General features: G+C 35.5%; 1 protein-coding gene across 4 annotated transcripts in view; it reads left to right on the plus strand.

Moving 5' to 3' along the window:
* The window catches only part of LOC131750502 (polypeptide N-acetylgalactosaminyltransferase 13), a 578,974-nt gene that overhangs the window by 549,748 nt on the left and 14,834 nt on the right, over positions 1 to 14,392 (plus strand). For all 4 annotated transcript variants that reach the window (XM_059052963.2, XM_067026047.1, XM_067026046.1 and 1 more), the window contains one exon: positions 5,263 to 5,397. In XM_059052963.2, the coding sequence (XP_058908946.1) occupies positions 5,263 to 5,397 (135 nt within the window). The remainder of the gene's footprint in view (positions 1 to 5,262; positions 5,398 to 14,392) is intronic.

Below are 14,392 nucleotides of genomic sequence, written 5' to 3' on the forward strand. Positions count from 1 at the left end.
ATTAAAACTGTAAAAGACCATAGATACCATGTAAGCATGTAAGATAAGAGTACACAGCTAGAAGCTACCTACACCTCCTTACCCTCTTCTATATAAACCACTGGGCTAACAGGCTATTAATAGAATCTGAAATTAATTAAGACAGAAAAATCTTTTGTCTGAGAGCAAAAGTCTCTTTGCTTGGCATCTCCACTGATGAATCCAATTCCATCTATGCATTCTCCATGCTAATATCAGGATGGTGTGACATATAGTAAGAGAGAATGTGTTAAAAAATAAATCACTGCTAAATGTTGAATTTTTATTGCTAAACAATTTTCTTTGTTATTTCAATACAAATGTTCCTGGGCTATTTTTACAGAATGAGGGAAAAACTATTATGATATGTTTATTTTCTTATAATTTGTCCTTCTGGATGCTTGTTAACAGATTTCTCAAACTGACTGTATTTCAAATACCTAAAGGGATCCCCAGAGGGCCCAAAGCTACAAAATGGGTATGTAAAGGGCAGTATGGTCAAGTGAAGGAACAGTGACAATGAGCCTGGGGTCCAGAGAGACCTCTTTCGCTAAGAAGCTCTGGCAAATTGGGTGAACCCTGTAACTTTACTGACCTCAGTTTCTTCATCTAGAAAGTGAAGCAGTTGGCACAGAGTAACATATAGAGTCTCTTCAAACTGAACTTTTATAGTAAATATTGTCCTGAGGAACTCAACAGGAAAAGTATTTTATAAATTCAGAACTAAGTCTAGGGAAATCACAACCTGTATAATTAACAAAGCTGAATCAAATACACATGTGAGCATTTTAAATACACACATATTTTTTGGCAAAATATTTCTTTATCTAAGGATAAAAGAAGGAAAGAAACCTTATGTTGAGACAGAGCCAGCAGAGGGCGTTTAGTCCCCAAGCCTCTTGCTGAAGGAGACGTGGTCCAGGTCCCAGTAACATAGAACAGTGTCCTTGGTTTGCAACTTGGGCTGCTCTACAAGGTTTTGTGAATGGCTGCTATGCTGCTCGCAATTATTCAAAGGGGTAAAGATATGAGTATTTTTAAAGAAATAGCTATACATTCAGATTTTAAGCAAGATACAATTTTTAAAAGAATGTATTGACACATTCTTTCATTGTGCGAAGTACTAATTTACTGCAGAATATTTCAGATAATCCTCACACAGTGCTTAAAAAATGTTTAAACGTTTCAATTTTAGATATTTGAAGAATCATAAAATGTCTTTGGACACACTCCCAAAAAGAAAAATCCAGAACAAGCTGTATGCATGTGTGATATAATGAAAAAGTTTACCTTCTCTGAAAAAATATTAAGATTAAAAGGAATTGAGACTGGGCTTGGCTATCATCTTTCATATGTTGGGAGTTATTCCTAAACTCGTTTGAGTGTATCAGTTCAGAGACAGAAATCAATCTAACCTCAATAAAGTATACATAAAAGCAAATAAATCATCTACTCATAGTAAAGAACCACTTTACAAAGATATATTTAAATGGAAAAATGATTATGAAAATGATTGCTCTGATGCTTTTGGAAAGTATAACTGGATGTTACAATTTTAGGCCCAGATATTGAGATACAATAGATTTGAAATCTAAAATCCAACTTTTCTATGCAAAATTTGCAGTGACATTCAGAAAACTAATCCCATTACTTTTAAAGGCTTCAACCAGCATTAGGAATAAAAGGAAGTGTATTCATTTCCTCAAACTGCTATAACAAACCATCATAAACTGGATGGCTTAAAACAAAAGAAATTTATTGACTCATTATTCTTGAGGCTGGATGTCTGAAATCAAGGTGCCAGAAAGGGCATATTCTTTCTGAAACCTGTAAGGAAGAATCATTCTTTGCTGCTTCTAACTTCTGGTGTTTGCCAGCAATCTCCATGACTTGTAGATGCATCAGTTAATTTTTTTTCAATTACAAAGTCCAAAGAAAGATAATTTCATATATAGAGTCAGAGAGTATTCTACAGATATCTTTCTTAAATGTGATGTAAATTACATATCTATTAATTGACCCAAAAATGAATCAAAATTAGAAACTGAGGAACAAAAAATGCTTTGTGGACTTCTCTCTAGAACTTTCAATAGTTAAAGTTTCCAAACTATCATTAGAGACCTGAGAATTGATGCTCAGGCCATGATTATACTCATTATGCAAAATTAATAGTGAATATGGATGCTTTGGTGTCTCCATTTACATTGCCATCTGTATACAACTAAAATAAAGCAATTTCAAAGTGGAAAATTATCCTTCACATTGAAATAATCCTATAATGGGCAAAAGAAATTTCTCTAGAAACTACCCTCTCTCACATCAAGGTTTACTACCAGATTCCTTTATTTAATTAAATATGCTTGTAATTGTATTAAAAAAAATACTAACCATGTTTGGGAAGGATACAAATACTTATCTTAAATGGGTGTTTCCTTTATTCTTTTGGTTACTCTTTTTCCATGAAAAGTGTATACATTGAAAAGTATAAAAAGTATACACATATACATGATACTTCAAAGATAGGAAAATCTTTTCTGAATTCGATACATGAAATCTATAATATATTTTATATTGTTTAAATAAATGAACTTTATACACTTCCCAAGTTTTTATATTGTTAAGTAAAATGTATAACCTTTGTGAAAATTTTCCTTTTAAAATGTTGGCTTATGGGCTTCCCTGGTGGCGCAGTGGTTGAGAGTCTGCCTGCCGATGCAGGGGACGCGGGTTCGTGCCCCGGTCCGGGAGGATCTCACATGCCGCGGAGCGGCTGGGCCCGTGGGCCATGGCCGCTGAGCCTGCGCGTCCGGAGCCTGTGCTCCGCAACGGGAGAGGCCACAGCAGTGAGAGGCCTGCGTACCACAAAAAAAAAAAAAAAAAAAAAAAGTTGTCTTATGAGGGTACTTGGGTTCCATCACTGACTTTGCATCTCCCTCTTACCACTACTTATGATCTTCCTAGTCTTCCTAGAAGCCCTGAGTAGCAGTGCTACAGAGGCAACCATTTCAAGATTAACTTAGTCAGCTTACAGGCTAGGACTCAGAGTTTATAAGTGATTTGTAGAGCTGACTTCCTCAGATTTCAGCAGGCTGCTTTGGGAAATGAAAAGACCTTGAAATGACCTTCCTCATCATACTCCCTCTCGATATTGCAAAGAAAAAATATATACCCACAGAATACTGAAGCATGCTTATCATAACTAACAGAAGAAAACAACTTTTATAATTATGTACTTAATAACCCTCACAAAACCTTAATAATCAACATTATAAATAAATTATTCACACTAGGAACAAAATAATAGAGATTATTATAGCATCAGTTTGAATTAGCTAACAATGAGTCTACTATCTACCTTGACATTTCTTGAATATTTTGAGAAGAATTATAGTCAAGCCCAGCCAAAACCACATGAGAAAGGTAAACATAGAGCCTGCCTTTAAGGAGATCTCTAAAGATAATTCTACAACCTTCAGAAACCCACTGACAATATTTAATAAAGTTTATGTGATATACTTATGTTACAGAAAGGAAACTGATGAAAAACATCATTGTCTCTAGACTTAGGGAATTGGTCATATGGTGGTGGCAACAAGGACTGCCCTTTACGGAGCTCCATAAAGTTTACAAACTTTATTTTATTGAACCTATTGTGCAAGTTTTATAAGGCAAATATAGTTCAGAAAATACAATGCTACCAAATATTAAGAATTTAATAATTTAGTTAACATCCTCTAACACCATACAGAAAAATAAACTCAAAATGGATTAAAGACCTAAATGTGAAACTGGATACTATAAAACTCCTAGAGGAAACATAGGCAGAACACATAAATCGCAGCAATACCTTTTTGGATCCGTCTCCTAGAGTAATTGAAATAAAAACAAAAATAAACAAATGGGATCTAATTAAACTTAAAAGCTTTTGTACAGCAAAGGAAGTAATAAACAAAAAGACAACCTACAGAATGGGAGAAAATCTTTGCATACGATGCGACCTACAAGAGATCAATCTCTAAAGTATGCAAACAGCTCATACAGCCGAATATCAAAAAAAGAAACAACCCAATCAAAAAATAGGCACATCTAAACAGACACTTCTCCAAAGAAGACATACAGATGGCCAAAAGGCACATGAAAAGATGTACAACATCGCCAATTATAAGACAAATGCAAATCAAAACTACAATGAGGTATCACCTCACGCCAGTCAGAATGACCATCACCAAAAACTCTACAACAATAAATGCTGGAGAGGGTGTGGAGAAAAAGGAACCATCCTACACTGTTGGTGAGAATGTAAATTGCTATAGCCACTATGGAAAACAGTATGAAATTCCTTAAAAAGCTAAAAATAGAACTTGCATATGATCCGCAATCCCACTCCTAGGCATATATCCAGAGAAAACTGTAACTCAAAAAGATACATGCACCCTAATCTTCACTGCAGCACTATTTACAATAGCCAAGATATGGAAGCATCCTAAATGTCCATCGACAGAGGAACAGATAAAGAAGATGTGGTATATAAATACAGTGGAATTTTATTCAGCCATAAAAAAGAATGAAATAATGCCTTTGCAGCAACATGGATGGACCTAGAGATTAACATACTAAGTGAAATAAGTCAAAGAAAGACAAATATCATATGATATTGCTTATATGTGGAGTCTAAAAAAATGATACAAATGAACTTACTTACAAAATAGTAACAGACTCACAGACATAGAAAACAAACTTGTAGTTACCAAAGGGAAAAGGGGTAGGGATGCGAAGGTATAAATCAGGAGTTTGGGATTAACATATACACACTACTAGGTATAAAATAGATAACCAACACAGACCTACTGTATAGCCCAGGGTATAATACTCAATATTTTGGAATAACCTATAAGGGGAAAGAATCTGAAAAAGAATACATATATATCACTTTGCTCTACACCTGAAACTAAACATTGTAAATGAACAATTACTTCAATTTAAAAAAGGAAATAAAAGTTAGAATTACAAAAATAATAATTAAGTTTGTTAAACTGAGTCTTCACAAAAAGCACATAGCACTGTACATATTTTGTAGTTGAAGAAAAGGATGCAGAGATGAACTAGCTTTCTCAAGATCACACAGCAGAGATCATTTGAAAACACAAGTTTATCTGATATGAAAGCTTCCACAGATAAATCTGCTATACTGCAACTTTTTTTTAAAGAAGATATTATTTTATTGGCTGACTCTTATATTTTCAGGTATTTTCTTATACTGCTGACAAAGAAATCAGAACCGATGACTTGTGCTTGGATGTGTCTAGACTCAATGGACCTGTAATCATGTTAAAATGCCACCACATGAGAGGAAATCAGTTATGGGAGTATGATGCTGAGGTATAGTATTTTCTTAATTTATTTCTTATTTAATGCTTAGACTCAGTTATGTATTTCAAATAAATTTAAATCCTAAGCTATTTTTTCTCTGCATTGAAAGAATTGTATTTTCAAGCATGCATGCTCATAGCTGAAAACATTAGGATGGTATATCATATAAATAGGTTTTTGCCAAACTAGGCCATTAGTATAAAATATACATAAGGAAAATAAAGTCATTTTTATGTGCTTAAACTTTGTTATCACCATGTACATGCTCAACATAAATTAGGTAATGGGCAGGACATGCCTATCTGAGAGGTGTGTGTGTCCTGTATGAAAATGTGCATACAGGACAATATCACTAATATTCTCATATTTTCAAATTTTAAATTTTATATGGTTGTAACCTGTGATATTTATGCTTCTCAACTTAAAGGAAAAAAGAAAATAGCCACAAGAATTAGCATGAATTAGTGTTCTTTACATTAGTAAATACTTTGCAGAATTCAATGAATTAATTAGATACATAATCAGCTAAGGAGTATCTTCACAATCAGCACATTTTTCTGCTAGAAGAGAGGGATAGAAAACAATGAAATTACTGTCGGGAATTTATATCCAGGCAGTTTGTAAAAACCAGATCAACCATCAGATGGAGCTAATAAAAAAAAGAATTATTTTCCTCTGCATAAGGAAGGTGCATTGAAACAGCTGCATTTCTTTCAGTTCTCTTTGCTTAACAAAATGAATTGGTCATCTTTGCTACATTTTCCACATCATTAAATGGTCGGTGACTTATTCTTACAAGATAAATAATACAATAGAGATAAAAGAATTTCAAAGATGCAGCGTTCTATGCAAGCCTATAATACTCTGCAAGAGTAACATTTTAAAAACCAACCTTCAGAGTTGTTGGTATTACTGATAGTTTAACAAGATCTTTTTAAACACTTTTTGAATGTCAATTTAATTTGCAAGATGTAGTTTCTTAAGTGGAATATCAAGAAAACACTGAATTCTAATGTGATCTGAAACTAGTTATGTAGGGTTAAAATTGGGACCTAAAATTTATACAAAATTACCAAGCTCCTTAGACAACAAATATTTTTCTTCTGGGACATTATTAAAGACAAACACCCTGAATCCTTCCTATATTGCACCAGTGTGTTCTATTCAGACTCCTTCCTAATACGTTGTTCATCTTCTCTAACCACCAAGTTTTCTCTTCAACTGTTATCATCCATCACCATCCTTTATGTTAAGACTGGGGGGGGATGGATGCTGTTTCCTCCAATAATATGTGTGGGTAATCCTGCACCCTGAGCTCCCTACCTCTCCAATGAGGAAAAGTACAGATAAACATACAAATAAAGGAGAAACAATGCAAGTTTTAAAATAAAAACTTTGTTGTTGTTGCTCTTTAGTTTTCACTAGGAAACAAGGACTTTACTGGGCTTGTGCTAAAAAACAAAGAAATCTAGCATATATTAAAAGGAAAGGGAAATAAGTATACATGTTTTTTATAAGATGAAGCAGAATTTCAGAATACCACATCTAATCTTTAAACTCTTCTATAATTTTTGAGTGACAATGGCTTCTACAGTCATAATTCAAATTCCTTCATATCTGAAATAACTATTTTTGGTAATTCTGTATATCTTGTTTATATTTTTATCAGCCAGTAGCAAGATTACTGAATATTTTAGGGGATTTTGAAAGAAAAGTAAAAAAAATAGCTTCAGCTAAGATATAGTTTTTTGTAAATTTACCATTTTGGATAACTAGTAGTTATTCTGTTGCAGTATTTTAGAGCACTGTTATGTTCTGTGTCACGTAAACTTTATTTCTAAAACACATACGATAAAGCTTATGTCATAAATGTTGAGATGTTTATTTTTAAATAATCCAATAATCTTATTATATAAGTTTAATTTACTCTCCTATATGTTTAGGTTTTCAGAATTAAATTATGATGTTCAACTTGTCTAAATCAAAAATTTAAAATCATAATGTAGATTTTTTTGCCAAATTAAAAAATGTAGAAATAATGCAGAGAAGACACATGAGAATAGATTACAGAAATAATGCACTGCCTTTCTGGAAATTTCAACTTTGAAAGAAAACACTGATTTTATTTGTGAAGAAGTCAGAGGAAAGACATGATTTTTTTAGTGAAATTGAAATACAATATTTATTTTTTATAATTACCTTTTAAGTTTTAGGTTTATGATCACTTTAAGTCTACAAAATGGTCTCAACAACTGCTACCCAAAGTGTAATTCTAGGATTAGTGCCATCACCTGGAAACTTGTTGGAAATCAGGAATCTGAGAGACCACCCTAGACACACTAAGTCAGAGTCTGTATTTTAGCAAAATCTCCAGGTCATTTACGTACATGTTAAGAGTTTAGGAAGGACAAGTCTAGACAGTGGCCAAATATCTGCTTATCTTTCTTAGTCTTTTTATATGCACTACTGAAAAATATTGCAAAGTTAGGAAAAAGCTTAAATATGTTTTAGAAAATGACAAGGTTTCCAGGAGAGAGGGAGGAGGGAAATGGAGCATAAGGGTGAGAGGTGCTGAGATGAGAAAGGGGAGTAATTGCCAAACAGCTCTAGTTTCATATTACAACCAGTGGAAAGTAGAAATAGCACTTGCTATTTTTTTAATTCTTTATCTATGGCTATCAAGGGCAAATTAATTCTTCTTTGAGAAACCTCTGAGGTGGCACATTTTCAAAGGAGAATAAGGAGTTCACAGAATTACAGAGCTGAAATTTACCTTTCAATTCTCTCCTTTTAGCCTTTATTAGGAGGGAGCTAAAGTACAAAGATTACACCACCACCCATGGCTGAGGCAGGATTTAGGTCCTAATAAAGTAATCGAAGAAAGCTAATTATCAATACAACTGTGAATCTCACAGTGTGAACAACTGAAACATTGCATCACCTTATCTCACATAGTCCTTTCAATCTTAAAATAAGCAAGTCATAAATGGGAGAACTGTTCAAATATCCAGAGAAAAATTGAAACAGTATTGGTACAGAAAGGGGGAGCCCTTCCAGGGCCCGAGAGTGGGCTCTCGTCTAACACTTGGAAATGAATTGTCTGAGGAGACACACATGCTGACAAAGCAAGAGACTTTACTGAGAAGGGGCACCTGGGTGGAGAGCAGGAGGGTAAGGGAACCCAAGAGGACTGCTCTGCCATTTGGCTTTGCAGCCTCGGGTTTTATGGTGATAGGATTAGTTTCTGGGTTGTCTCTGGCCAATCATTCTGACTCAGGGTCCTTCCTTGTTGCAAGTGCATTGCTCAGCCAAGATGGATTACAGCAAGGATTCTGGGAGGACATATGGACTAGTGTCTCATGTCTCCTTTTGACCTTTCCCAAATTCTTCCGGTTGGTGGTAGCTTGTTAGTTCTATGTTCCTTACCAGGACCTCCTATTGTTAAGATAACTCATGCAAGTGGTTACTATTGGGCCTGGCCAGGGTGGGTGGTTTCAGTCAGTGGTTCCCCTAACAACTCTCCCTGAGAGACTTCATACTCAAGATACTTCTTGGGAATTGGGGTAGAGGTCTCTTTCTTCTGTAACTACTTCCTGCTGAGAATGGGCATAGTCCTGCCTAGTAGAGTAGAAGTCTCTCTCCACCTGATCTAAATCAAGGTATTCTGTGCCCCAAACCAGCATTCACCCTCGTGGTAACAACAATTTAGCCTGAAACTCTTGGAGCCTGTTGTAGATGAAACAGACAGGGGCCAAAAGGAGGTCGAACAGGATGGTCATCACCAGGCCCAGAAAAGGAAGGCAAAATCTGGGGTGAGAGCTGCAGGGTGTGTGACTTCCTTCTGATTGGCTGATGGTGAGGTAACAGGGTGGTGGCTCCAGGAACCTTGTGCTCAGCCTGAAATTACCATCCTCTACCTGGGTGGGGGCCTTAGTTCCTGCAGAAGAACTCAAAGATGCTGTTATGCATACTCCTTAGGAGGAACCAGGACTCTGCCCGAAGGCTGTACCACCATTTGACTGCTCCTCCCCGGTTTTTGCATCCCCTCCCTTCCCTGATTAACAACTGTTTAAATCTGTCCTTTGGAGTTCAGGGAAGGTCTAGGAGGCTGAATGAAGTCTATATCCTATAAACAAGAAACAGGGGACACAGCAAGGATTTGTATTCCAGAGCCCCACAGAGTCCTATCAGTTTTAATTCAGGAAATTGGGTGATGACAGCTCTGGCCACTTCCTGCTAAAATGGGGGATAGTCCTGCCACAATTTGGAAAAAAGACACTGAATTGGAAATATTTCTGAGTTCCAAGTCCTGGATCTGAGTCTTGTATGATTAAAATCTCAGTTCCTTGATCTGCCATTTTAGTGTAACAGACCAAATTAGAAGTAGCTGGAAGAGTGACAACTGGAATTTTAATAGGCAAAATAAATCTCATTTCTTTTCAGGAGAATAAGCCTGAAAGACCAGGCACTTTGGAGAGACTTGTAGCCACGTAGCCAGCTGTCTAGTTTTATCTAAGTAGGTTTTAACTTTTAATGTGGTGTTAACACATAGATAACAGGTGCTACTGGTCACCATACATGTCTCTTGTTTTTTGTTAATGTATGATCTAAAGCAATTCCATTGTCTAAAATATAATAGTTACAAGAGGAAACCTTTAAAAAGTAAGGTTGCAGTTACCAGCTGCCAGCAGACACTGTTTTGAGAATGGCTGGTAGCATCCAATTCTGACACAGCTTAGAAAACTCAAGTTCTTAGCAATACAAGGACTTGTCTGAAATCACACTCATAGTGTCATCTAGTTATTTCATTGGATACCTGAACCACAGCTACTCCATTTTGACTTTTAATTGTAATACTATCCTTAATAAAGCAGATGTCACCGTTAATGATGTATTTCTCTAAATATGGGGAGTTACAAGAATTTGGGCTCATAAAATCTCCTGAAAGTATTTAACTATCTAAAGGCCTGCTCTGCCAGTTTTTCTCAGAGCACAGAGTGCCTCATTCCTGATCTCCACCCTGAATTCCTTTCAGGGGGTGTTGAAGGTCAGTGGCCACAGTGGCCATTGACTTAATCCTTGCAGAAGCAGATGGCAAGTGCCAGTTTCCAGTCAGCAGGGCCCCTTCATGGTCATAAATTTGGTTAATTCGACCACGGTTTGGGGGGGCATTTCATGACCATTTCGTCCCACGGTGCTGGGAATGCTCATTCCCAGGTCTGGCGAAGATTTCGCTGATAGGCCACTCAGTGTGCTATTACTGGACTAGGTCTTATTAACAGTGCCAAAAATCTCTGGACCACCTGTCTTACTAGCCTCTTACAGTCCAGAAAAATATTCTCTCTTGTTGCTTTGTCCCATATCTAGAGTTGCGCTATGACAATCATTGATCTCATATGGAACTACATATCATCATTTTATCAGAGGCTCAGTCACACATTTTGTAATACAAGAAACAACAATGTTGTAGAACAGGCAATATAAAAAACAATATAGCTAGCAGATTAGTGAGGTCATTAAGTAGGAATATAAGACAAGAACTTCCATTAGGTGAAGCCCAGTATATCACAGGTCATCTTACTTAGTCTGTTCTGTACCAATCCCTATCTTTAAGGGAAATTATATATTGGCATTGTCCATAAGGCACTCAGTGCAGTTTCCTAGTGTTACTAGACTGATTATCCTTAGTATGATTTATTTGTTCCCAACAGAGAGGAGCTTTTTACTTTAAATTACCATAGCCTGGTGTTATCTACATAAATCTGTCCTGTAATTGTGGGAGATTTCATTCCTTGGCTGAAACTTTGCTTGTTGCTCTGATTGAGCTTGAGTAATAGAAGAAAACTCGTATTTATGGCCAGGGTCAGACCAGGCATTATTAACTGACCAGGTGAGGGGATTCCATCTAGTAATATCAATAGTAACCTGAACATTACTATAATTTTTTTTTTATAAAGTAAATTTCTTCACAGCTAACCAATTAGAGCTCTGGAGTGGAGAAATCCACCAAGGTAACCCAGAAGTACTAGACACAGGTAACTGGCCACAAGCCCAACAACTGGATTGATTTTTAAAACTAGCATAAGATCATGCCTATGATAGAAAGGCATTTGATTCATATGCAAAGGTCCAAGAATCAAGAAAACATTATAAATGATCACACGAGTCAGGTCCAGGATCTTGGGCTAGCTGTCTATTTCTGATATTCTTTTTCTCATCCTAGGAGGAATGTAGTTTCCTCCTCTGTTTGAGCATTGTTCTAAGGTGAGTGTGAGGTCAGCAGTCCTCTCTATAGACCAGTGCGGTGCAGGGGCCCTTGGTAAGCGGAAATTAATCCAAGAGTCAATTCCCTTCAGTTTCACGTGCATGAGCTAGTTAAGAGTACCTGATAAGGGCCCTTCCGTCCAGGTTGGAGATAGTCCTTTCCAGCATGCATAATCCCCTGGTTGCTAGTTGTGGGGCATCTGATCTTCATCCAAAGATAGATTACTGAGATAAGCTTCAGAAACAAACTTAGAGTGTCCTTCAATTAAACTTTACATTAATATAACATAACAGCAAGGAACTATCTGGGAGGTGAGTCTTCGTAAATACAGACCGCCATTAACAAAACTGGAATTTAATATTCACTGAAACAATCTTTTTCTAAAATTACCCTCATTTTTACCAAATATAACCAAATGAAGACTAGTCTGTTTGCAAAATAAGTCTGGTCTCAATAAACTTGGCCTGATGATTTATATAACTGTAATTGATCATATGGGTTTTTTGCTTGCTGAAACTTTATAAGGAGTCTCAGACTGAACTTTTAAAAGTCCTCTCAGGGCTAGGAAAGTCACGCCAAGGGCTTATCACAGATTTTGCCTAACAGATCTAGGTGAATGCCTTCCTTTTCAAGGTCCCCCAAATACCTTGAGATTTCTGTACCTGTTACTGAGGTAGCCTTCCTAATTTATCTGATAAAGCTGCTGGGAACCTAAGGGTTTTCACTCTTGAAGGAGCAGATAGAGAGAAAAGATAGATGTTTCAATTCTGCTTACAAATGTATAATTTACCAAATTACTGTAAGTCATAATTAGTGTAAGGGGAAGGTTTTCCTTACACCTGGAAAGCACGATTTAAACCAGTAATTTTTCAGATAGAAACCATAAAAATTACAACCATATTCACCAGTTCACTTAGTCCTGTGTAACTAATCCTTTTTGTTAACAGCTTTACGAAGCCATCAGGTTTCCCATTAGAATTCTTTAATTTCTTACCCAGTTCAGCATTATGGTCTGAAAGTCAGAAACTTGTATTTATCCAAAAGTCCTTTCTATAAATCTTCTTGAAGAGGAAGCATTTTTGCAAAGGCATCAGAATGAAACCATATCTGTCTATAATGACAAAAGACTCCAGGAGGTACATTTAAATCTGTTTACAATGCAACTGACAAAGTAACTTGGTTACTGCTGTGACATACACTTTCAGATAATAACTACAATTATGACTGATAACATTTTACCAGGACATATCAGATTTTTAGGAATTCCATATAATCTCTATATTAGTAACATGTACCACACAATATAACCTAAGAAGATTAAGTTCCCATGTAATTTAACGTACCAAATGAACCTAATTAGTTTACATCTCTCTTTGGGATGTTTCAGGGGCATCCCAAAGTTAGCTAGAGGTCAAAAGGACTTCATTAGAATTTGATTTAGGAACTTTTGTCAAAAACATGTCAAAAGGGTTTAAAACAGTCAGATAAAATCATAGGTCACTGTGAAACAATAGTTATTCACTTAGCCAAAGTAACAATAAAAGATTTCAAAAGCAAATACAGAACAGATCACTCAAAAAGTAGAGAAACTTAAAATCTGTTATCAAAGGCAGTTCAAAATTTTAAGAAAATTTGTCCTCTTAACAGAGAGAAAAGCCAAATTCAAGTTTTGCACCAGCTTACTTTTAAAATTCATTTACTCAATCAAATTTATTTCAAACTCAGTCAGTCCTGACCATGCACAAAATTCTTTTCTTGGGGTCCACTTCCCACAAAACTTTTTATCAGTTTCTGTATTCATCACTTTATTTTTCCATTCTGAAACAGCCACCTGTAAGTCAGACCTACTTCTTTTTCCCTTAATAAAATGCAATTCCATGCCTCATACCTTTTTTACTGAAAACATACATCCTACTTTCTTTAAGCAACTGTGGACTGTCCTTTATATCAGCACGCTGTAGACTGGTAAACATAAACCCAAATAATTTCTTGAAAAATGTGCTTTCTTATAGAAAATATCTCAGTGTGGCACCAAACATATTTATTAACAGTCCTAAATACCTTTTGTTTCTCTGCAAAAGGAAGCCAATATTCAGTAATTAATGTTTCGGTATCCTACTTGGGAATGACCTAGCTATTCAATAACCTTCCATCACTTAATTTAGCAGAACTCTAGAATTTCAAGTTACCAGAATCTGGAGACTATTTTATAGACAGACATTCCTAAAGCATAATTATTCTTAATACAGTTTATCTAAAAGCTCTTATCTCATTTACATTTTCTTTCCTTAAAAGTTTCTTTACATTGAGTTTTGTGTTGTTTTTTGCCGACAAATTTGTAACAGATATAAACAAGATTTTATTTAGCTTATATTAAACCTAGGTACAATAAAAGTATTACACTTAATGTTGATAACTCTAAAGACATGTCTATATCAATTAGATTGACAAACTTATACATTAATACCAGATATTAATTTAATACTGAATATTTCCCAGTTCACGTGAATCCGAAATTCATTTACTTTTCTTTAAGTCAGTTGAACAGAGCTCATTTACAAATTAACTTCAGCAATATTATCCAAAGACAAAGACACACACTGAGACATACAAATATCCAGACAGACACAATGAAAGATTTAGCTTCAATTTCTAAATTTAGTCATAAATCAGGTATCACAATACAAAATTCACTAGTTTATAAATAACAGTTAGAATAAGTAAAATTTTTAAAGGCTT

This window comes from Kogia breviceps, chromosome 2 (assembly GCF_026419965.1).
Source record: "Kogia breviceps isolate mKogBre1 chromosome 2, mKogBre1 haplotype 1, whole genome shotgun sequence".
In the NCBI taxonomy this organism is placed as follows: domain Eukaryota; kingdom Metazoa; phylum Chordata; class Mammalia; order Artiodactyla; family Physeteridae; genus Kogia; species Kogia breviceps.